The sequence below is a fragment of the Cygnus olor genome, chromosome 19, assembly GCF_009769625.2.
Source record: "Cygnus olor isolate bCygOlo1 chromosome 19, bCygOlo1.pri.v2, whole genome shotgun sequence".
NCBI lineage: Eukaryota > Metazoa > Chordata > Aves > Anseriformes > Anatidae > Cygnus > Cygnus olor.
In genome coordinates, this window is record NC_049187.1 from 5514784 (window position 1) to 5537565 (window position 22782).

General features: G+C 64.9%; 1 protein-coding gene across 4 annotated transcripts; it reads left to right on the top strand.

Moving 5' to 3' along the window:
* Positions 1-43: 43 nt before the first annotated feature.
* SH2D3C (SH2 domain containing 3C) lies at positions 44-22728 on the top strand. 4 transcript variants are annotated; one of them, XM_040532044.1, is made up of 12 exons: positions 44-183; positions 1895-2519; positions 6640-6679; positions 16430-16558; positions 16797-17245; positions 18672-18796; positions 19081-19652; positions 19887-20002; positions 20158-20329; positions 21051-21162; positions 21848-22054; positions 22178-22728. In XM_040532044.1, the coding sequence occupies exons 1-12, from the start codon at positions 138-140 to the stop codon at positions 22351-22353; spliced, it is 2769 nt and encodes a 922-aa protein (XP_040387978.1). In that variant the 5' UTR covers positions 44-137; the 3' UTR covers positions 22354-22728. The 4 variants fall into 4 exon arrangements, with proteins under 4 accessions (XP_040387978.1, XP_040387977.1, XP_040387979.1 ...); XM_040532043.1 differs by having other exon boundaries at positions 58-183; positions 19081-20002; XM_040532045.1 differs by lacking the exons at positions 44-183; positions 1895-2519 and adding an exon at positions 3003-3515.
* Positions 22729-22782: the final 54 nt, after the last annotated feature.

The window sequence follows — 22782 nt, forward strand, 5'->3', positions numbered from 1 at the left end:
AGCAGCAGGGAGGAAGCGCTGAGTGATCAAGAGAGCAAGTGAGAGGCGGAGGGGGGGGACAGGAAGGGAGGAGCGGGCAGGGACGGGCTTCAAGTTTATAAACTTGTCCCTCCCGGTCCCCGCAGCCTCCACCCGGCATGGCCATGGCCGAGGGCCAGAAACGAGGGGGCTTCAAGAAATTCAGTAAGTCACCGGGGGACGGCGAGAGCGGGCGCTGGGTGCTCACCTGGGCAGCCTGGCCCTGAAGGGAGGGATGCACGAGCACGGTTACCTCTCGTAAGCAAGAGGTTTCATCAGGAAACTCACTGGGGATGAGAGGGGCTCTGGGGTTTTACGTCCCCAGGGCTGGTCGAGCCCTGGTGCTGATGGGTCAGGTGCTGGGACTGGGACTGGGACCAGTCTGCATGCACTGGGTGCCAGGGTGCACCCAATGGGGGTGAACCCCACTCTCACCCCACTGGGGATTTCTGCTCCCCAAATCACATCTTTCAAGGAGCGTTCAACCTGCTGTGTGGCTGGGGGTGAAACCTGCGGCTGGGGGTGTCCGGGACCCCTCCAGGTCCTCCTGCAGCAGCGATTTGGGATGGAGGCTGGGGGTGAATCTGCACTGATGGAGCTGCGCTCGGGGCCGAAGCGCTGGAAGCTGGGCGCAGAGGAAGCGGTGGTGCCCGCTGGGAGGGAGCTGTGCTCTTTCTCACAGACCTCGGGTTTTCCCCAAAGCCCTCGGAGGCGGCTCCAGCGGACTGCACATCGCCGGCCCCGCGCTGAGCAGGAGCTGGCCTTCGCTGCTGCTCTCCGCATTCCTCTGCCTCCACGTGCCGATGCCGGCGCGGTGGGAGGCCAGCCCCTCCGCTCCCCTGGGAGCTGTGCGAGGGGCTGGGCAAAACCCATCTCCCACGGCCCCGGCTGAGCTGGGATTTTCCATCGTGGTGGAAAGCAGGGAGATCGGGGAGGTCCCCAGCTTTTCCACCCCGCAGCAGCCCCGAACGCAAAGGATGCTCAGACACCGAGGGGATCTTTAACCCAAAGCAGTATTGTTGTTAACAGAGTCCAGGCCGCAAGGTTTTGGCTCTGCAGGAGCGGTTCTGGGTTGCTGCAGCCCCCTTGCCCCCTCTGGTGGCGGGGGCACCCTGCAGACTGTGCAGGAGGTGGGGTCCAAGGGCCGCGCCCCCCCCAGCACCCAGGCTCCTTACACGGTGCCACTGTAGCGAGCAGCTTCCTGCCTCGGCAAAGCCGGAGGGGAAGAGGCTTTGCAGGGCCCCACCGTATAATGTAAGCATTGCAAAACCCCCAAGCACCCAGCAAACCAAGGCTCCACCAGCGCAGCTCTGCTGCGCAACAGGGAGGCTGCAGCCCCGTTTGCCCTGCGCGCAGCCACCCTTGCACCAACGCAGCCGGGGAGGCACTGCAGTGGCACACAGCGCCGAGGTGCGAAACGCAGAGCCGCCCGCCAGGGTTATAAATACTCCTCCGGCAACCGCTGAGCGCTCGGCGCTTGCAGGTGGCTCCGGGGAGCTGCAGTGAGGCTGCGAGGGGCTAAGCGAGGAAGTGGGGAGGCAGGAGGCTGCCTCCTGCTCGCAGCCAGCGCTGCTGCGCGAGCCCAGCCGGTGGCCGGATCCCGCTCTGTGCTGGTGACGACGTGCACACGGTGCACATCCACAAGTCCGGGACCTCTGGGGCAAACGCAGCGTGTCCTGGCTCTCAGCCTGGAGAGCTGGAGAGCCTGGAGAGCCCCCCCAGCAGCATCGCATATGCCCCAGGCCACACACTCATAACGCTGCGCTGGGACCAGCGGTGTGCAGTGCAGCAGGGCTGACACCGGGCTGCACCACGGCGCGGTGCCCGTGCCCACCCCTCATCTCCCCCTCTCTCCTCTCTCCTCTCTCCTTGCCAGAGTTTTTCAAGTTCAAAGGCTTCGGCAGCCTGAGCAGCATCCCCCGTTCCTTCACCCTGCGGCGCGGGGCCGTGGCCCCCAGCTCTTCCGAGTCAGGGGAAGGGGGTCTGCCTCCCCACGGCTTCCTGGAGGAGCCCTTCAGCAGCACCCAGGATGACCTCAACACCATGCCCAAGAGCCCCGGCCCCTACGCCCGGTCGTCAGACATGTACAGCCACATGGGCACCATGCCCAGGCAGAACCCGGGCAAGGTGGGGAAGAGCCCAGGCAAAGCCAGGAGTACCCAGAGCTGCCGGGAGAAAGGGAGCCCCAGGGACAAGATGCCCAGCACAACCCCAGTGAGCGTCCCCGAGTCCCCCAAGACTCCTGGCACCCCAGACGCTGGCGCAGACCCGTTCTCAGCCTCTGGGAAAGCAGAGCAGGAGGAGGGAGAGGCTCTGCCCTCGGGCACCCCGACGGCACCGATGGCCGGGGTGGACCAGGAGCCCGCAGGGAACATCTCCTGCCCCAGGACGGAGGCACCGAGCCCCAGACCAGCCCCCAGCCCTGCACCAGGAACGGAGACCACCACCAGGGATCTGCTGGGAAAGGGGCAAGAGCGCCCCAGCGAGAGCTCCCCAGACAGGTAGGGCCCCATCAGCTCTGCTCTGCCCTCTGCAGGACCCGCTTTGTGCTCCCCAGGCGGGACGAGGGGCTGGGACGCAGCAGGGTCCCCACGGGATGCACCTGGCCGGCGGGACAGCGCTGCCCGAGCACACCACGGCCTGGCTCGGAGGCTCTGCGGGAGCGAGGTTTCCTGTGGGCTTTCTGCTCCCTCCTGTTTCCGGATGGGGTGGAAACACCTCGCGGCCTCCCCTTACCCGGGTGTCCCTTTGTCCTGCAGGCGGCTCTGTCCTCCGAGCCTCCCCCTCCGTCCCTCCTTCCCCTTCCATCCCTGACATCCTTCTCCTCCTGAGCAGCACTGCCTCTGTCCAGGCACAGGGGCAATCCCAAAAACACCCCAGCCCCAATCCCTTCCCCTGCCTGTTAAACCCCTCTCCAGGGTTTGGGGGCCTCGGCCGTCCTGAATTGGCTTGTTCAGAGGGTTTTCACCTCAAAATGGATGAGAGGGATTTTTAGCCTTGCCCGTCACCTGGGTGTCTGGGCACAGGGGTCAAACACATCCCCAGTGTGGGACTGGGGGCACTGCCAGAGGACACCAAATTTCCCCCCGTAACGACGTCCCGTCATGCCAGCCCCGACCCAGGTTCCCATATTGCACCCTGGCGGCCCCAAATCCCCTTTTCCCCCAGCACCACCGCCGTGGTGCCGCGGGGCTCACCCTGGAGAGGGGGGGGGGGGGGTTCACGTGGTGCCAGGAGCGGGGCGAGGAAGAGGAATTCGTGCTGGCGGTGGGAACCGGCTGCACATTCCTGCCGGCCGCGAAGGGAGGGCCAGAGGAGGGCTGGGACGGGAAGGAGGAGGGTCCGCCGCCGCCGCCCGCGCCCCACGTCCCGGCTCAGAGCGAGGCAGGGGAGCACCCTCCAGAGCTTCTCCCCGTCCCGGAGCAGAGGCGCTCGCCGAGCCACGCGGGGCCGATGACAGCGGTGGGCAGGAGGTTTCCCACCCTGGGGCAGGGCAGGTAAGGATCTGGCCCCCCCACCCCGGCACGGCGCAGGGCATGGGGAGGGAGAGGCTGGGAAAGGGCTTTGCTCGGGGCGCACAAAGCCTCGACGCGGAGCTGTCGGAGCCGCCAAGGCCCCGGCATTTGCTGATGGAAAGAGCGAGCGCATCGGCTGCGGCTGCCGAAACCGCGGTTGGACAGAGCACCGGGACACAGCGGCTGGGGGCTGCGGCCGGCCCCGGGGCTCGGTGGGCTGGGGGCTCGGCGCAGGCAGTGCTGCCACATCCTCGGGCGAGCGCGGAGCCCCCGCGGAGGGCACCCCCTTTTCCCCAGAAATCAGCCCCCAGACCAGGGCGGGCGGGAGCCGAGCGGCGTGGGGACGCGCGTTGGTCACCCGTGCGTCTCGGCTCTGGGGAGTGCTGGAGCGGGGGCTTGGATCCCCAAAACTCGAGCGCCAAACGCCTTTGTGCATCATCTGGGGCTGCACCGATGATGACCGTGGCCGTGCTGTTTGCTGGGGAAACTGAGGCACAAGAGTGACCCGAGCAGGGCTTGGCACCGGGGGTGTTGCTGCCCCTCTGTGCCCTGCTCGGGGCTCGGGGAGCGGCCGTGTGCCCCAGGCAGTGCCGGAGCCGTCCCCACGGCCGGGCTGTGCTGTGGGACAGGCGGGCGGAAGCAGGACCGGGGCAGTGCCGCTCCCCAGCCCTTCCTCCTGCGCACGTCCTCGGGGACAGGGACAATCCTTCCCCGCCAGGACACGGGGAGGGGGGGGTGGGCAGGGACAGCTGCCCAGAACAGGGAGTGCCCGTGCTAAGGGACCACGGAGGGGACAAGCGTGGCCCTTGGTCATGTTTTCCACCCCTGGAGAATCTCCAGCGCCTCCTGACTGAGCGCAGGCCCCCGAGGCGGGGCGGGCTGAGGTTGCCCACGCACCCGAGAAGCTCCCTGCAGGGTCGGGCCCCCTTGGGAATCGCTGGGACAGGGAGCGCAGCAGCGCCCAGCCCCGGGGCTGCTCGGAGCCAGGCGGTGCCGTGGCCCCACAGGAGCAGCGGTGACAGCGGCAGGGACACGGTGACTAACGGGAGGTGACCTGCAGGCAGGTCGCGGGGCGGACGTGACTCGACTTCCCTCCGAGCACGGGAAATGCCGCTTCCCGCGGGGCGCGGGCAGGGCGCTGCCGGCACCAACAAACCCGGCCGGCACCGAGGGGCTCGAAGGAGGGGAAACCGAGGCACCGGGTGCCCAAACGTGGCTCCCTTGGTGCACAGCCCCGGTGTACAAAGCTGAGCGGAGCCTGGGCTCCAAATCGGGGCTGGACCCACGCCATCAGCCCCGGCGGTCCCCAGCGCAGAGCCTGGCACATCTGCGTGTCACCGCGCTGCCTCTCGGAGCCCCAAAGGCTCAGGCACCCTGCGGAAACCCCAGCGGCAGCTCCGAGTCCCAGCAGCCCGGCTGCGGCCGCGCTCCAAAGGCAGCCCTGGAATTTCTCCCAGGCGCTCGGCTGCCCCCAAAAATGCCGTTTCCTCCAGGAATGTGTGGAGCCAAGGGGGGCTGCGGCCCCCGGCCTCCCCCCCCCCCCCCCCAGCCGCAGCTGCTGCCCGTCCCCAGCACGAGGCCCCCCCCCTCGCCGCCAGCCCTCGCAGCGTCTCCCAGCTGCTCTCATGCTCCCGATTTCCTGCCCGGAGGCCCCCGTCCTCCTGCCGGTTTTTCTCACGGCTCTCGCAGCACCAGGCGCTCTCTGCGGCCGTGTGAAAGGCAAACAGGCTGGAGAGGCAACGCCAGGGTGGGCAGGCAGCCCGCAGCTGCCCGAAGCAGCTGTGTCCCGCCCCCCCCCCCCCCCAGAAATGCTCCTCTAGCTTTTTCCCCTCCTTGGTTTCCAACTCTGCTTCTCCTCTTCCGAGCCGCTGCAGCAGGGTGGGCTTGGGGAAGGAGCAGGATTCGCGTGGTGCCGGGCACCGCAGCTCCCGGGGGGCTCGACCGATTGATTGATTGATTGATTGATTTTTGGACTGATTGATTTTTGAGCCACCAGACACCGGCCTCAACCAGGAGGGAGCCCACAGAGGAAGGGTTTGGCCCCTGGGAAGGGGTCTGTGTGCAGGACCCCAGCAGCACCCAGTGCCAGGCGGGCTCCAGCCGTGGCAGCGCGGGTGGCTGCAAGCGCTAGGTGGAGCGGGGCGGCTCCCGGACAGAAAGGGACATCCCGGGGCTGTGATGCCATCGGGTTCGGTTATTTCTTAGCTGCAGCCGCCTGCCCTGGCCACAGCCCTGTGCCCAGGAGGGTGATCTCAGTGGGTAGTGGGACGTCTGTGCTGAAGCTTGGAATTTAGGAGGCGATGGGTGCTGGGCTCTGCTTAAAGAAGTCTGGATTTTTGTATTTTATTCAGAAAGATGAGAGCTCAGGGTCGCACATCCCAGCTCAGTTGTTATGGCCTCTCTACCCCCGAACTCTCTCTCGATTCCACCAGGCTCACCCCTACAGACAAACACCTCAGCCCACAAGGGAACGAAAAGCACTAACAGCAGTGCTACGTGCTCGGGAAGGAGAAGGGCATTCAGCGTCCCCCAGGAAAGAATGGCAAAGAAGTGTCCCAGCTGTGTCTCAGGGCTGTTGGGTTGGTTGTCAGTAGGGCCAAGAGTGAACATGTCACCAAGAAGAAGGGGAGCTTCTACTGCAGTCTCAGACCCGACATCACCCTGGCTTCAGCGACAGTTTGCTTTCTGTGGGTTTGCACAAAGCTGCAGAGAAACAATCAGAAACGGCCGGGCGGTGTGTCCCAAAAACCGCCCAGTGGGACCGCAGCCCTGCCAGGGCACGGGGCACGGGACCCTACTTTGGCACGCACCCCCAGCACCATGACCCACGGGGACCTCAGCCAGGCTGCTGGCTGTCCCCAGCTCTGCTCACACGGTCCCAAGCCGATTTGGGGAGAGATCCTTTAAAAAAAAGGCCCTTTTCTTCCCTGATCGCATTAGGGAGGCTAAGCTCTGGGTCAGGAGCGGGCGCGGGGGCCCTTGGAGCCTCCCCAAACCCACAGCCTCGTGGAGCACAGACCCCCGCTGTGCCACCACCACCTTAGCCTGGCCATCACGACTTGCTGCCCTTTACTTACACATCTTTATTTTTCTCCTTTCCTTCTAGCCACCACAATGGCCTGGAGTCCGGCAGCGAATACGTGAAGGTAAGACACCGAGCGCGGGCGCAGCCTGTCCTGGGTAGGGGACAGCGGCAGCGGGGGGACAGCGGCCCCGGGGCCGGCCAGGTCGTGTGCTCAGCTTTGCGCCCCCATCCCACCACCTCCTCTCTTTGTCCTCGGAAGACATTTCCTGCCAGAAACAGCACGGCAGGCGAGGCACAAGCCGTGCACGGTCCCCCCGCCGCTGCTCCCCTGGGAGCTGCCTGCGCTTCGCGCTCCCCATCACTCGCGAGCGCCGCGGACGCAGGGGCTGCCTCCTCCCTCCGCCCCCACGTAGGAAAGGAAGGGTTTGAGCCACTTTTCGTGGCTGTCACATGAAAGTCGGTGTAAATCTCTCCAAATCTCTTGCTTATCCTCCAGCAAACTATTAACATTCCTGAGGACTCTTCATGTCTGGCCAGAAATTCATTAGCGAGGCGCCTGGCTCTGGAGGAGAGCCGGCCCTCCTGCAGGAGGCTGCTGGCACGCTGGGCAGGAGCAGGGTGATGGCCGTGGGGTGCCGGCTGTTTTGGGGTTGGGGCACTGAAAACCTGCCCAGAGGGCGATTTGCTGCCACGCGATGGCAAAAGGGAGTCTGTTTGAGGAGGGATGGAGCGTCCTGAGTGCAGTTGCTTGATGGGGATGTGTTTCTCTTGCAAAATGCCACTGGGTGTTGAGTAGGGATTTGAAGGGCCCCGCTTGGGCGGTGTAAGCGGAGCAGTGAGCCTTCATCTTTGGGACTTGGGGCTTTCTGACAGCCGCAGCCAGACACAGAAATGAGAACTGTGCTGGCACCGACCGACGGGCTCTGGAGGGAGCTGGCTGGACCCCGCTCCGCCCAGCGGTGGTCACCCCGCTGGGTCTGACAGCCTGCAGCCTCTGGGCAACGGGGCCAGACACGGCTTTTTGACCCCCAGCACTGCGACCACCCCGGTGGGACTTCCCTCCTCTCTTACTTTCCTTTGGCAACGCGGGACGAGCAGACTGGCTGCTCGGGTGGGAGCTCAACGTGCTGTCGGTGCGATGTGCACGGAGCGGTGAGGCTCCTGCGGTGCACAGGGCTGCTCCTGCCCGCACGCACCAGTCCTGCCAGGGCGGGGGGGGGGGCAGCGCGGCGGTGGAGCGGGTGCCTTGCTGTGTTTTCCCTTGCTCTATCGGTGTGTGCACCTGGAGGTGGGCAAATTTTATGGCTCGTGAGTTAATGGATTGAGACAACACGGGTGTGGAGCAATGGGTATGGCTTTGCCTGTAGGATCAAGCCGTTTTCGGTAAGCCAGGAGAATTCCCCGCTGTCCAGGCAGATGCCGAACCTGATCTGTTTGGCCTTTAGCTCTTACTCGTCCCCGTGGTGTCCAGATGCAGCCCATGGGCAGTGTGTATGATTTATACACCACTTCCCGTGAGCTACGGAAGCAACTGATGGCTGCGGCGACAGCAGCTATTTTAGTCAAATAAGTAATTAGCTGGCGTGTGCGCGACCGAGATGCTGGGGGCACTCCGGCTGACTGCAGGCACCGTGCCTGGCAGGGAGCCCACAGCCCTGCCTGGACGGGGTGCTCAGCACCCAGCGGTGCTCAGCCCCGCAGCCTGCGGGGATCGGGGTGGCTGGGTGCCCGCTGGCCACTGTGCTGGCATCGCTTGGGAGCAAGGCTGGGACCTGGCACCCAAAGAGCTCCCTGCTTCGTGGCTGGGAGGGAAACGAGCAGAGAGGGGCGAGTGGAGAAAGGACAGGAGGAAAAGTGCTGGTGAAGGAGAGAGGATGTAGGAGGGAGAGGACGAGCTGCAAAGCCTTCACAGACAAAGGCTCAGGGCGGATCAGGGGCAGATCTGTACTCACAATGCCCAGGTGGGCACAAACATCAGCCCTTGGGCTTCAGCACCAAACTGGCCAGGAACAACGCTCACCTCACCAAACCTGCGGTGATTAGAGGTGCAACACCAGACCGAGGAGCTAGCGAGGGGCAGACAGCCGGGGTCAATAAGCTCTTGGTAATTAACACACTTTAATAATAGCCTAAGGGCTGATGTTCCCAAACTGCCTGGGGGATCTGCACCTCATCCCTGTTTGCTCAGCTCCCAGCGGGGTTTGCCAGGCAGCCCCAGCCTAGGTTTGGCCCTCGCACAGGGGAAGGCAGGGAGCTGCAAAACCCCGTTACACCCTGGGGGAGCTGCTGCCAATAAAGCTGACTGTGCGTCCCAGCGAGCGAGCGGACGGGGGATTCAGCTTCCCTTCGCGCCTGTGAAGGGGCAGCACAGGCACAGCTCCAGCTCGCTCCGTCGGCGGAGAGCCTTGGATCCGCCGCAGGAGGGAAGCAGCCGAGCCCTCTGCGGAGGAGAAGCCTTTGCCGGCGTGTGATTCACCCTCGGATCCTTGCAGAGCGGCGTCTCCCCACGTGCTGCCATCTGTTCTGTCCCTCGGCCCCTTGCGAGGGGAGAGGAGCGCCCACACTCCCGCTAGGGCTGCAGGCACCTATGGGTGCGGGGGCACCCGCCACCCTGCACCCTATGCTCTGCCCTCCTCCTTCTGCTGCTCAGCCCCATCCTAAAACCAGGCGCTACCCTCCCGGCTCATCTCTCCCCTACAATAGAAGGGGCAGAGCGCGGGCCCAGCAAGCGTGTTCGAGCTCTTTGTTCTGTGTGGAGGAGCCGCTCTGGAGACCTGTATCTCATCAGCCCTGCATGCTTCCTCCTTGCCTGGGGATGCGAGGGGCTCGTCTGAATTAATTAGCAGAGAGGCCGTGCGGGTGACAGCAGGAACACCTCTGAGCTCGCAGCGTCGCTGAGCAGAGGCGCACCAGGAGGCATCTTCGGACAGGGACGCGCTTTGAGGACGGCTCTCGCTAACTGGAGTTATTCTCCGCTGGGAGCAAGGATTATTCCTTCTTCCTTCCTTCCTTAGGCCTTACTGCCCGGAGAGCAACAGCACAGGATTTACTGTCATGTCCCCTCGTGCAGGCTCCCTGCCCTGTGCACAGCCTCGTAAATCTCTGTCCATTTCTGTCGTTAGTTGCGGGAAGCGCAGCTGTTCAGGGAAAGCTGGGCAGCAAAGCTGCGTGGCAGGGGACATCGCCGATGGAGATCGGCTCTGGGGCGAGGGCAGCGCAGCAGCATGAAGGGATGGGAGCACTGTGCCAGCACCCCAGGTCCTGTGTCCCCCAGGTCCGCTCCCACAGAGGCTCCCATCACCCTGGTCCCTGCTGAGACAAGCAAAGAGGACAGCGGGGACACGGGACCTGATCCCCCAGGGCTGGTTTGTGGAGCAGCAGGGGACTGCAGTGACAGGGGGCTGCAGGGCTGGCACACGGCTTGGAGCCATCAGTGCCGCCTCGTGCATCCCGTTCTGTGAAACCGCAGCCTTAATTAAACCGAAGCGGAGCCTTAATTAAACGCAACTTGGAGACAGCCTACGTGGGAAGCAGGCAGCCGACTGCCTCCACGTGGGGCAGGAACCGGCGTCTTCCCCAGAAAGGACGGCACCAGGACGGGTAGGGTGAGGAGGGATGAGGGTGAGGTAAAGGAGGGACCGAGGCTGTCCCTGACCCCATGTGTCGCTGGGGAGGGCAGGCAGGTTAGGGTGAGGAGATGAGGGGTGCCAGCTCCCTTAGGGGAACCCCTCAGGGTATGGGGGAGCTTGGGGGGTGCCAGCTCCCTTCAGGGACACTGGTTCCCCTCAGAAAACCCAGCTCCCCTAAGGACATGGTGGGGCTGAATCCCCTCAGGGACACTGGTTCCCCTCAGGACACGGCTGATCGGGGCTGCCCAATTTCCTCAGAAGACCCTGCTCCCCTCAGGACATGGTGGGGCTGGATCCCCTCAGAAACACTGGCTCCCCTCAGGACATGGCTGGTCGGGGCTGCCCGATCCCCTCAGGGATGCTGGCTCCCCTCAGAAGACCCAGTTTCCCTCATGACATGGTGGGGCTGGATCCCTACAGGAACACCGGCCCCCCTCAGGGCCACCAGCTCCCCTCAGGACATGGCTGATCGGAGCTGGATCCCCTGAGGGCCACCGTCTCCCCTCAGTAAGCCCGGCTCCCCTCAGGGGCTCCGGGGACGCCGCTCCCCCTCAGCACCACCGGTCCCCGTGCCGCTGAGGGCCGCTGTGGCGGCCCCGGGTCCCGGCGGGGCGGGCCGGGGCGGAGCTGCCGCCTCGGTGCCGCCTCCCGTTGCCGACAAGGGATGAGGTAATCGGGGAAGCGGCTGAAATTGAAGCCCGGCGGCGGCGGTGGCAGCGGAGGTGCAGCCCGGGGCCGGGCCGGGCCGGGCCGGGTCAGCCCGGACCGGGCTCGCCGCGCCGCGCCATGACGGAGCGCTGCAGCCTGTGGAGCGCCCTGTCGGCGGCCGCCTGCTGCTTCTACCGCGGCTCCTTCATGCAGGTCCAGGTGAGCCGGGCGGCGGGGACAACGAAGGCGGGGGGTGGCCGGGATCCCCTCGGCCAGGTCCCCCGGGGTGCCCGGGGAAAGGTCGCGCTGCCCGGCCGCAGGCGGCTGCGGGGTTGAGGGGGGCTTCGGGGGGACGGCGCTGACCTTGCGGCCGCTCGCCGGCCCTTCGTGGGGCTCCGCACGGCTCACGTGAGGTTTCGAGCCTCCCGTGAGAGCCCTGGTGTCCTCAGCCTCCGGCGCTTCCCCGCTCAGGTGCTTTGGTTTCGGCTCCAGCGCTGCCCCCAGCATCCCCTCCGGACGCCGGGTGTAGCTCGGAGCTGAAGCCGAAGCCCCGGAGCAGCACTTCTGTCAGGGGGACCCCGAGCACCAGCATCGCTGAAGGGAGCCCTTGCCTGCAGGAGACCTCGTGGAGGGGAGCGTTTGGCTTCCTCCGAGACGCAGCACGTCTCCAAAGGTGCTCCGGGAGCGTCCGCTAAGCACCGAGGAGAGACGGAGCCCAGACGGACCCGCAGCTCTCCGGCCTGGGTCTCTGCATGTGCTGCGCTGCACAGGCTCGGCCGTGGTGGCTACAGAAAGCTGGGCTCCATCTCTCACCTGTCCTGTGGCACTTCCACCGCTGGCATAAGGCGAGGTGTCCTATTTTTGGACTCCGGCATTTGCACAGGCTGAGGAGGGGCAAAGCACCAGAAACCGGTTCCCTCATTTACCTGCTTAGGGAGAACGCTGAGCAAAGGTGCTGAGGATTGCAAGAGCCAAGCAGGCTCTGATCTGAAGCAAGAGCTACCGGCATGCTGCAAGTTAAAAAGGGTGAGAAGCGCCTGGAGCTGGCAGCCAAGAGAGCTGGCAGTCTTATCCAGTACTCCTGCTCGGGGAGGTAGGTGCCGAGCTGTAGAGATTATGCTGGGTAAGACAGAGCCCAGAGGAAGCATTTCAAGTCTTGTCATGATTGCTGCTGATCTCAGTGCAAAGCCAGGGATTTTGATTGCTAGTGGGGGCGAAGAGAGAAAAAGCAGTAGAGCTTCTTCTGGCTGTCCAAAAGCCACCGAGCAGCACCGGGGGACGTGCCCTAACGCAGCAGTCCTGGGGCTGAGCATCGCAGCGAGCTGCTGCCAGAACAAGGGAGAGACAGGTGGGTGCCTGGGATGCGGGAGGGGATGAAGGGCACTCCATCCCAGCCCCGGAAAGAGTTAAAAGCGAAGCCCTGAGTGCTCACCTGGCTCTGCCAGATCTTTCACCGTCTATTTGTGTCCAAGTGTGCCCAGCAAACACACACTGAAGTCCCCATGAATGACTGGAGCGCTTCCAGCTGACAGCCGCATCCCTGCTCACCGCCAATGGCAGTGCACCCAGCCTGGGAAGCACTGACATCATTTCTGGCCAATAGCAGCTCCGAAAAGGGATGCAGCAGCAGCGGCCACCGCCGTCTCAGAGTGAGATAAGTAATATATAGATGGATGGAAATGTGCGTACACGCACGCCCCGTCGCTGCGCCGGAGACCTGCTCCCCCAGGGCAGCGGCGCGCTCCGCCACCCCACAGCGCAACCCGGGGCACTTGACCCACCTTACGGCACCCAGATGTTCCCAGCCAGCACCCCCCAGCTGCTCCCCACCCCTGCCAGCCAGGCGTAATTGCTCCAGAGCTGCCACAAAGGAGCACAGACGAGAGAGGAGACCCTTTGGGTGGCCAGGAGCACTCCTAAGAAAGGCTGTGAGTGCCAGGGCAAAGATCCCGAGAGGCCATTTGGATGCCCAGAGTCATTGCGAGACGATACAGAGAGACAAACGGGTTCTTTTCCATATGGGCATCAAGATCAGCAAGACCACCTGGTTCACACCAGGGTACGTGGGTGAGGAGCAAGCCCATGACAACCTGGGAGTGTTTGCAGTGGGATTTTTCCCCCGTCATGGTCACTCAGGATGGACCGGCCGTTCTCAGGCACACGGGGAGGTCATGCAGCAGCCCTGCACCAGGCAAGCGGAGCAATTCTTGGGTTTGCCATGGCGTTGGCTGTCTCAGCAAGGATGTTTGCTCTGAAATACTCCACTGTGAAGCAGCCCATTGCCAGGTACAGAGCTAAGTGGGGAACAGAGGGACTCTGGTGATCCTGGGGCTTTCCCCATGCACCTGCTCCAAGTGGCTCCTTACTCCATTCTCTCCCACTTGTGCTTCCCAGGCCCCACATCTGCTCCAGCAGCAGGAGCTGGGGTGAAAGAGCTGCAGCAGGGGCTGGGATTTCCCCAGTGAGGGTCCCAACGTGGGGCACGCAGCAGGAGATGGAGAGGGAGAGCAGCTGTGCTTTGTGCCCTGAGGTTAGCCAGGAGATGTTATCGCGGGGCGGGGTGGGTGCCGCACACCTCGCTTTCCAGGCTGACTTCATGTTCAGCTGCGGCTCCTTCGGGTTTGGGAGGGGGGAGCTGGAAAGCAGGCTGCAAGTCACTCCTGTTTCGTAAGAGTACCTCTGCGAGGAGAGAAAGCCAAATGCCAGCCTTTGAAGCTCTCCTTGCACCAGGCAGAGCAACAGCCGCTGTTTTACACAGACCACAGCTGTCAGCACCCTCCGTCCCCCCAGATCTCGCCCTTTGGCTGCCAATTCCAGTCCCTGCCCAGCAGCTGGGACCAAAGACGCTTCCCTCTGCCAAGAAAGCAGCAGGTAGAGTCAAGGAAGTGAGCAGGGATGGAGAGCCCAGGGAATCCCCTTCTGGTGAGCACTGCCCCCACTGCACGGCTGCTCCGGAGGATCCCGCAGCCCCAGGACCGTGAAACAGCCTGTCTGGGTGCCGAACGTGACAGAGGAGCTCTCCTTTCTCCAGCCAAACCACGTTGGCTGCTGCTTGGGATTCCTCAGGCAGAGCTTGGCATCATCTCTGGCAGCTCCTGAGCTGGTTTGTCTGGTGCGGCTGGTTTGGGGAACCGCTCTCAGCCCCGTTTCTTCCCCCTCAGCGGGAAGAGGCGTCGGGGCGCTCCGAGCAGGAGGCCAGCACCACGCGCCCGAGCTGGGCGTTAGTGGAAGTCCAGGCTTCTCTCCGCAGCCAGCCCTCTAGCACGCGAGCCCTCACATCGGGCCGAACATCTTTTGATGTCCTTTTGGCACAGCTGAGAGCGTCAAGCGGTGCCCTTTTCAGCTCGGCACTCAGACATCCGTTTACACGCTGCCGACAGCTCCGGGCCGGCCGGGGCCGCCTTGCTGTGCCTTGCCGGCGCCCGGCCAGCTGGCAGCCCATCAGCCTCCTGCGAGACACGCTACCGAGCGGAGCAGAATAAAGCCAATTCAAAGCGCGAGGACCGGTCCCCAGAGCCGCATCGCACCAAAGGAAAGGGCTTCCTCCCCGCGCATCAGACTGCTGCTGCCACCCTGGCTGCAGGCGGTGGCTTTTTGGTGGCCGTGCAAGCCAGGTGGGACCGCGCCGCCCCGCCGAGCGGCCGAAGGGATGGTGCCCTCCACGTGGCTGGAGGAGGCTCCCTGCGCTCGCGGCCGCCCTCGCTCCCCCGTCTGCAAGATGCAAAGCCTCCCGCGCCTCTGTGCTAGCTTAGCACCTGGCTCCTGGCACGGATGCCAGCCGGCTGCTGCCCAAATCCGGGCTTGGAGACGCTGGGCACTGCTCAGCTGGGTTTGCGTTCGTTATCCTGCGCTTTTGCATGGGGAGGATTTGGGGGAAAACCCAGATGTAGGACAGAGCAGGGAACTGCTAATCCCTTCTCTCGGGGCGGCAGGGGATAGCACCAGCCCCAAACCGCTCCCAGCTCAGCCCCGAGCGCCGCGGGGAGGTGCTGAGCACAGGGGCACCCCCGGCCACGGGTGCTGAGCGAGGGCTGCTCGGCGGCAGAGGAGAAGTTGTCATAGGAACGACATCTGCTTCGGCCTCGGTCCCCCGGGAGGCAGCCGGACCTCGGAGCCCCGCCGGCTACCATTTATTTTTAATAGGGCTCAGCAGCACCGGGAGGCTTTGTCTCCACGAGGGCCCCGGGGCAGCAGAGGTGCTCAGCACCCCGCGACACTCGTTGAGGAGGATGTGACCCCCGTGTCTCCTGGTCGGGTCCCTGCGGCTCCAGCAAGCAGGACCCTCCCTGGAGATGGGGACGGAGGGCAGAGGAGCACGCACCAGTTCGTCCCTAACACCTCCACGGGCTGCTTCCGCCGCCCCAGCACCGTTTTAATCATTCGGAGCTAGAACGGGAGGAACAGAGGCAGGTCGAGGCTGGTGAGGGCAAGCCCTGAAGAGCTCGGGCCGTCGCACGGCTCCTTCCCAGCCTCCTCCCACCTCCCCGGGCTGGAGCCGCGTCCCTGGGGCAGGACTGCTGCCCCCCGTTTGGCTGATACGCGCAGCTACACCAGGGAACGGAGCAGCTCCCCCAGGCTGCCTTGAGGCGTGGGACAGAAGGGACAAAACCTGCTGAGGGACTCGGCAGAGTCCTGGAACAGCGGGTACAGGGTGGGAGCACGGTGCTGCTCTCCACGCCTTCCCCTGCTCACAACCACGGGAAGAGCAGGGGGAGGCAGCTCGGGGCGCAGAACCCGGTGCTGGCAAAGGGTCGGCTCTGAGCAGGTCCAGGAGCAGCACGGCACCGCCGCAGCAGTGCCAGAGCGGTGCCATCGGGCACCGGCTTCAAGCCCGTGCCTGTCCTCCCCGGCGCCAGCAGCGCCCTGCCCTAACAGGCACCGCGGAGCCAAGGAGCAGGGCAGCCTGCAGCGCTCGGGCACCCCACTAACCCCGTCCAAGCTGCCCTGGGCTGGTGGCACGCACGTCCCCCTCTTTCCCCTGTCCATGATAGGGCGATCTTGTGAACCCCAAGCGAGCAGGAGCCCCGCTGGTGGCCGGGGCTGCCCTCGGGGAATGCTCCTGCCGTGGTGGCGGGCAGGGAGCGCGGCCGCAGCCGAGGGAGAGGTGACGCCATCCTCATCTCCCTGGGGAAGGGAGGAGGCAAATTGCATCCTCCGGGCTCAGGTGCTCCAGTGCTGGTAAAAGCTCATTTCGATGCAGAAGGTTCCCTTTACATTTATCATTACTATTCATGACACCGTCAGGCTAAACACAGCCGAGTTAACCCTTTGGAGAGGGGAAATCACAGCGGCTGTCTGCAGGAGGAAGAACAACGTGGGTTTCCTCCTGGAGAAGCATTTCCCACGGTGAAATGCCCTGGAGATGTGCCAGCAGGGAGCTGGGGCAGGGCCTGCCCAGCCACACTCAGCTCCCAGCTGGGGCAGAGGGACAGCCTGGTCAGGCACAACGGGGACACGCCACCAGGAGACCCCTGAAGTGCTCCCGGTGGCAGGACCTGACCACCTTACCCCACGCACGCACACCCGCCAGGGGAGCAGCTGCCACGCGTGCAGCGAGGGCCCTGCCTGACATTCTCTCTCTCCTTCCCGTACAGTTCTCCAAGGAGAAATACATCCTCGACTCGTCACCGGAGAAGCTTCACAAGGAGCTGGAAGAGGAGCTGAAGCTGAGCAGCAGCGACCTGCGCAGCCACGCCTGGTACCACGGCCGCATCCCCCGGGAGGTGAGGACGGGGAGGGCGGGCAGCTCCCAGCGCCCCCAGGCCACGCAGAGCCACCAGGCAAAGGCTTCGCTAGCCCCAAGCTGCCTGGTTTTGTGGGGAACGCCCTCCTGAAACCCAGAGCAGGGGGTGAGGGGAATGAGCCGATGCCCCGGGGTAAAACCATGGGGGAGCATCCACGCCTGCCCCCCTGGTTCACCCAGCGGGGTTGTGCCTGAGCCGCTGCCTCATCCCCTGCCAGGTCTCGGAGAGCCTCGTGCAGAGGAACGGCGACTTCCTCATCCGCGACTCGCTCACCAGCCTGGGCGACTACGTGCTGACGTGCCGCTGGCGCAACGAGCCCCTGCACTTCAAGATCAACAAGGCGACGGTGAAGTCCAGCGACGGCCACACCCGCGTCCAGTACCTCTTCGAGCAGGAGAGCTTCGACAACGTGCCCGCCCTCGTCCGCTTCTACGTGGGCAACCGCAAGGCCATCTCCGAGCAGAGCGGTGCCATCGTCTACTGCCCCATCAACCGCACCTTCCCCCTGCGCTACCTGGAAGCCAGCTATGGGCTCGCCAACGGGAAGCACGGGGCGCCCCACAGCCCAGCCGCCCAGAAAGGGGGGCACATCAAGAGGAGGAGCATCACCATGACGGACGGCCTGACGGCCGACAAGATCACCAGGGCCGAGGGGTGTCCCACCAGGTGAGTGCGGGGCCTTGTGCTGCCTGGGCAGGGGATCAGCCCCTGGGGACAAGGCAGGTGCAGGGTTTGGGAACTGCCCCAACGCAGGCAGGGACCAGCGGATGCCCGGGAGGAGGAACCAGCACCCAGCTGAAGCTGGGATATTCCCCTGGGCCAGCTGCCAGCAGTGCTAAGCCACCGCAGCCACCACAAGGGCATCTGTTGGTTCGTTTCTGGAGGCTCTTTTTGTTTTAGAGCCCTTTCCACGGGGGCATTTGCAAGGAGTTGCCAAGAGGAGATGATGGAGCTGCGCTGGCAGGGGTCTGCACGGCCCTGCAAGGCTGCCCTGCTCACACTAAACCTTGCAGTACCTGGGCTTCTCAGGAGGGGTGGAGATTTCCTTCACAAGGCTTTCTTTTGGCAGCCTCGGGGTGCCCAGACCCTGCCCGGGAAGGCAGGGCACACACACACAGATCCCCACGCAGAGCCCAAGGGACCTGCCTCCACTCCTGCACCCCCAGCAGGCACAGCCTGTCCCCCAGCGTGCCTTAGAGCCAAGCTGCCTTCTCGCACCCCGACCTTCTCAGCCCGAGGGCAGGGTGGGAGCACGCCAGCAGAAAGCAGACAACCAACCGTTACTGCAGGGAAGAGGGAAACAGCCAGGCTTCCAGGAGAGCGTATGCTGACGGGTCTGGGCTCTTCTGGAAATGCCTTTCCTCACCACTCACGTTTCCCCAAACGTCCCACCACCGCTGCTGCTCACCTGTCCTCCTCCCATCGCAGACGCGTGGTGCTCGAGGCCAGGCACGCCGCGGGGAGGACAGCTGCCCTGCCTCCCTGCAACACCCCCCTCGCTCAGCCCACCACAGCCACAGCACCTCTTGCAACACCGCTGACTCACACGGCACGCGTCAGGCTGTGACCGCTGCCCCACAGGACCTCCTGGTGTGCTACGGGAGCGTGTGCGCCACAGCCCGCAGCACCTCTCTGCTCTCGTGTGAGCCAGCTGGGCCCCGAGTCCAGCCTCCAGGCACTCTTACCTCCCCCAACCATTGCGAGAGAGAGAGCTCACCTGACCACCGCGCGGCTCTCAGGCAGAAAAACACACCCAGCATCAGGAAAACATCACGCCTCGCAGCCAGGCACCACAGCACTAGAAAACTGTCCCACTGCTTCTTACCAGACCCCTTCCCCAGCACCCCGGGGTGCAGCGGAGCCAAGCCCTGCTCCTTTCCCCCAGCACCAGCCTCCTTGCAGCAGAGCTGCCTCCGCTTTATATAGGTCCCCTGCTGTTCCCAGCTCACGGCTCCAGCTGAGCTCGTTAGGGTTCCGCTTGTTGCTGGTGGTAGTGGAAGGGGGCAGTGCCGGGGGGGGGTTTGAATCCTTGTCCCAGCCCCTCTGCCCTCGCCCAAGTGCCAGACTAACGCTCCGCCTGCCCCCTCCCCAGCGTGTCCCTGCCGCACCACAGGGACATCATCCGCAACTGCGCCGTCAGCGTGGACCAGATCCAGGACCTGCACGCCCCGATGTCCCCCATCTCAGAGAACCCCACGTCGCCCGCCTACAGCACGGGTAGGCATGGCCTGGGGACAGCGGGGACACGGCTCGGGCTGAGCTCAGCACTGGCATGACGCAGGGATGTGGGGAGGGGGACGGAGCTGGCTGTAAAGACAAGCCCCTGGGCGTGGAGCTGACCGCAGTGCGGCCATGCAGCTCTCCTGGGACCGGCTGGGTCCTGTCGCGGCACCACTGGGGCCGCAGGGGCTTTCCCTGAGCTCCCCAACCCCAGGCTGCGGCGTTCTCGGTGCGTGTACACCTCCAAGCTCTGCTAACAGGTTCTCTCCTGCTCCCCGCAGTTACACGGCTAAAGCCGCACACCTGCCAAGCGGCCGGGATCACCCCGGCCTCCCCGGTCATCAGAAGGTCCAGCGAGCCCCAGCTGTGCCCGGGGAGCAACAGCAAACCTCTCCCGGACCCTGCCCACAGCACCCACTCCACTCCCTGCCACGGCTACGCTCGTGCCTCCCCCTCTCCCTCCGTGAACAGCTACAGCGACCCGGACACGGGGCACTACTGCCAGCTGCACCCCACCTCGCCCGTCGGCAGGGAGCGGCCGGCTCATGACACCAAGCCAGCAAAGAGCTACGTGGAGAGGCTAAAGGTGGAGGAAGGACAGAGAGGGACTGTGGAGAACGGCTCCGGGGAGGCAGAGGCAGGGCAGAGGCTGAAAGGAGAGCGGGACTTCGTGGCCTTTGTGCCCCCCACCATGGAGATGAGCTCCTCCTTCAACCCTGCCGCCTTCCAGTCCCTGCTCATCCCCCTGGAGAACAAGCCCCTGGAGATGGCCGTGCTCAAGAAGGTCAAGGAGCTGCTGGCGGAGGTGGACGCGAAGACGCTCGCCAAACACATCACCAAAGTGGACTGCGTGGTACGGCCGGGGCCAGGCGGGAGGGACGGGCGCCGCTACCCTCCCTTTGCTCCAGGGGAGCAGAGCATCCCCCTGCACTGCAGCATCCCCGAAAATCCGAGCGTCCCAGCTCGGCTCTGCCTCCCCGCACCAGCTGGGGCAGACGGAGGCCGGGTGGCAGCGAAGAGCTGCCCGAGGCCGCCCAGCCTCTCCTCAATTAACAAAGGTCTAATCGCCTCTCGCCTTTCTTGCCAGGTCGCTCGGATACTGGGCGTAACTGCAGAGACGCAGCGGCTCATGGGGGTGAGCTCTGGCATGGAGCTGCTCACCCTGCCCCACGGCCACCAGCTCCGGCTCGACCTGCTGGAACGGTACGGCACGGGGTGGCAGCCCCGCTCCCCGGGGGTGGCACGGGGGGGACACGGCACCTCTGGGGGTGCCGAGCTCTGCCGGGACAGCGGCAGGAGCATCCCCAGCGCCTCGTCCCCGTGCTGAGCCCCGTGCTCTGCCTCTCGCCCCGCGGCAGGTTCCACACCATGTCCATCATGATCGCCGTGGACATCCTGGGCTGCACGGGCAGCACGGAGGAGCGGGCGGCCCTGCTGCACAAAACCATCCAGCTGGCGGCCGAGCTGAAGAGCACCATGGGGAACATGTTCAGCTTCGCGGCTGTGATGAACGCCCTGGAAATGACACAGGTACGGGGACGCCGCCTCCGTCCTCGTGGCCCGGGCTCGGCCCTTTCTCCCCAGCCGCCTCCCCGGTGGCCCACCCGTGGGGGAACGGGGACAATGCCCCAGCAGCGGCACGGGGCCACATCCGCTGGGGTGTAAGCAGGGAAGGGAAAGAGCCGTCCCCTCCGCCGAGCAGACAGCCCGGTCCCGCCGGGATGCGATTGTTTTTTTTCGGTGGTTGGGCTTTTTGTTTTGCGCTGGGCTCTGTTCCTGAGAGGAAATGAATCTGCCCTCCGGTACAATACAAATCAGTCTCAAGGCCGTGGCAGCAGCGTCTCCAGGCCGCACTGCTCCCTTTGGAAGATGAAAGGAGATTAAAATTCAATTTTAAATCAAGCCCAGCTGGGAAGTCTTGCTTCCTGCCTGCACAAAGGAGGTGGAAGGGCTGCCCCCTCCCTGCATCTCATCTTCAAGGCCGCTGCAGCGCAGGGAAGCTGCTGTCCTGGGGCAGGGCAGGGGAAGAAACGCTGAGCCCAGTGCCGGGGCAGGGCCCTGCAGCCTCTGGCGGCGAGTGCCAGCAGCAGAGGCTGTTTTGGGGAGCAGCAGGCGCTGCGAGGCTGCAGGCGAGGCTGGGGCCGTCGTGCCGGGGCCAGGCTGACCTCGGGAGCATCCCGCGGGCTGGGGCTCGGTGCTGGGGCTGTGCTCCCCAGCACTTCCATCCCCCAGCACTTCCATCCCCTTTCAGATCGCGCGGCTGGAGCAGACCTGGATGGTGCTGCGGCAGCGGCACACGGAGGGCGCGATCCTCTACGAAAAGAAGCTGAAGCCGTTCCTGAAGAGCCTGAACGAGGGGAAAGGTAACGAGAGCAGCTCCCATCCCATCCGCCTGCTCCTTCCTGGGTCAGCTGGGCACGGCCTCGCGGAGGGGACGTGTGTGAGAGCTGCGTCCCTCTCCCAGCAGCGCCAGACACTTCCCTCCTGCCCGCTGCGCAGCCCCGGCACCTGGCCGGGCCCGCTTGGCCTCAGCTGCCCCTTCCTTCCCAAGGAAGCATTTCATAACTAAATAAAACCAGTGGCTGGGCACAAACGCAGCTTGGCCGAGCCAAACCCTTGCGCTTGCATGGCAGTGCGTGCCAAGGCGAGGGGACACCAGCTGGTCTGAGGCAGGGAGGATGAAAAGCCTCATCTCTCCAACACACAGAGCCCCAGGCCTGCACACCCGCTCCTCGCTGCAGCCCTGGGACTCTCAGAGGCCGCCAGAGCGGGGACAGCAGCGCTCCTCTCCTGGGCACAAGCAGAAAGAGCCTGGCTGGTGCTGGAGGAGGTGATGGCCCCGGGCAGAGCCATCCTCAGAGCCACAGCCGCATCTGTGCCGCAGCTGAGCCAGAAAACCTCTCCCATGGGCACGGTGGCAGCCCGGGGCGTTGTAGGGCTGTGTGGTCGTGGGAGCGCTGCACGGGGCCAAGGCGGGTGGGGAGGGGGACGAGGAGGACATGGGGCCACCGAGCCTGCCAGAGAGGCTCAGGGCACCTCTCTCCGCAGAAGGCCCGCCGCTGACCAACACCACCTTTCCCCACGTCATGCCCCTGGTGACCCTCCTGGAGCGGGACGACGCTCTGGTGGACAACCCCGAGCCCTGGGAGACCACGGACAACGGCGTGGAGGTGGTCATGGCCCACCTGGAGGCGGCGCGGATGGTGGCCCACCACGGCGGGCTGTACCACACCAACGCCGAGGTGAAGCTGCAGGGTAAGCGAGGGGGGACGGGGACAGCCCCTCAACCTCTGCTGCCGTCCCAGCGCTGGATGGTGCGTCCTGCAGGCGCGGGGTCCCCGTCCCGCACCCGTGGCGCTGACCCTCCGTTCCCTGCAGGTTTCCAGGGCCGAGCGGAGCTGCTGGAGGTCTTCAGCACCGAGTTCCAGCTGCGGCTGCTGTGGGGCAGCCGCGGGGCCGAGAGCAGCCAGGCCGAGCGCTACGAGAAGTTCGACAAAGTCCTCACCGCCCTGTCCCACAAGCTGGAGCCGGCGGTGCGCTTCAGCGAGCTGTAACCCGCGCCGTGCGCTGCGGAGCCCCTCCGCGGGGGGGGGTGCGGATTGGCAATCTGGGGACAGAGAGGAGCCACCGCAGCCACATCCCACCTGCCACCCACCTCTGGCCGGGGATCCTGCAGCCGTTGCAGGGACGGGGACAGCGCCCGGGCAGTCCAGCGCCCGTGACCGCGTGGTGTCCGTCACCTCGCCCTTCGGCTTCCTCTCCTTCCACCCCTCGATCCCCTCGGTGCCCTGTGTAAAGACGTTTTCACGGCCGCGCCTCGCTGTACAGACGCGCGAGGGACGGCCGGTCCCTGCTGTACATACTCGGTCCCGTCCTGTAAATACGTGTACATAGCTCGGGTCCTGCACACAATAAACTTTTATGCTCCCCTCGTGCCTCTGCCCCCTGCGGCGCCTCGGGGCTGGGGGTCCCCAACACCCCCC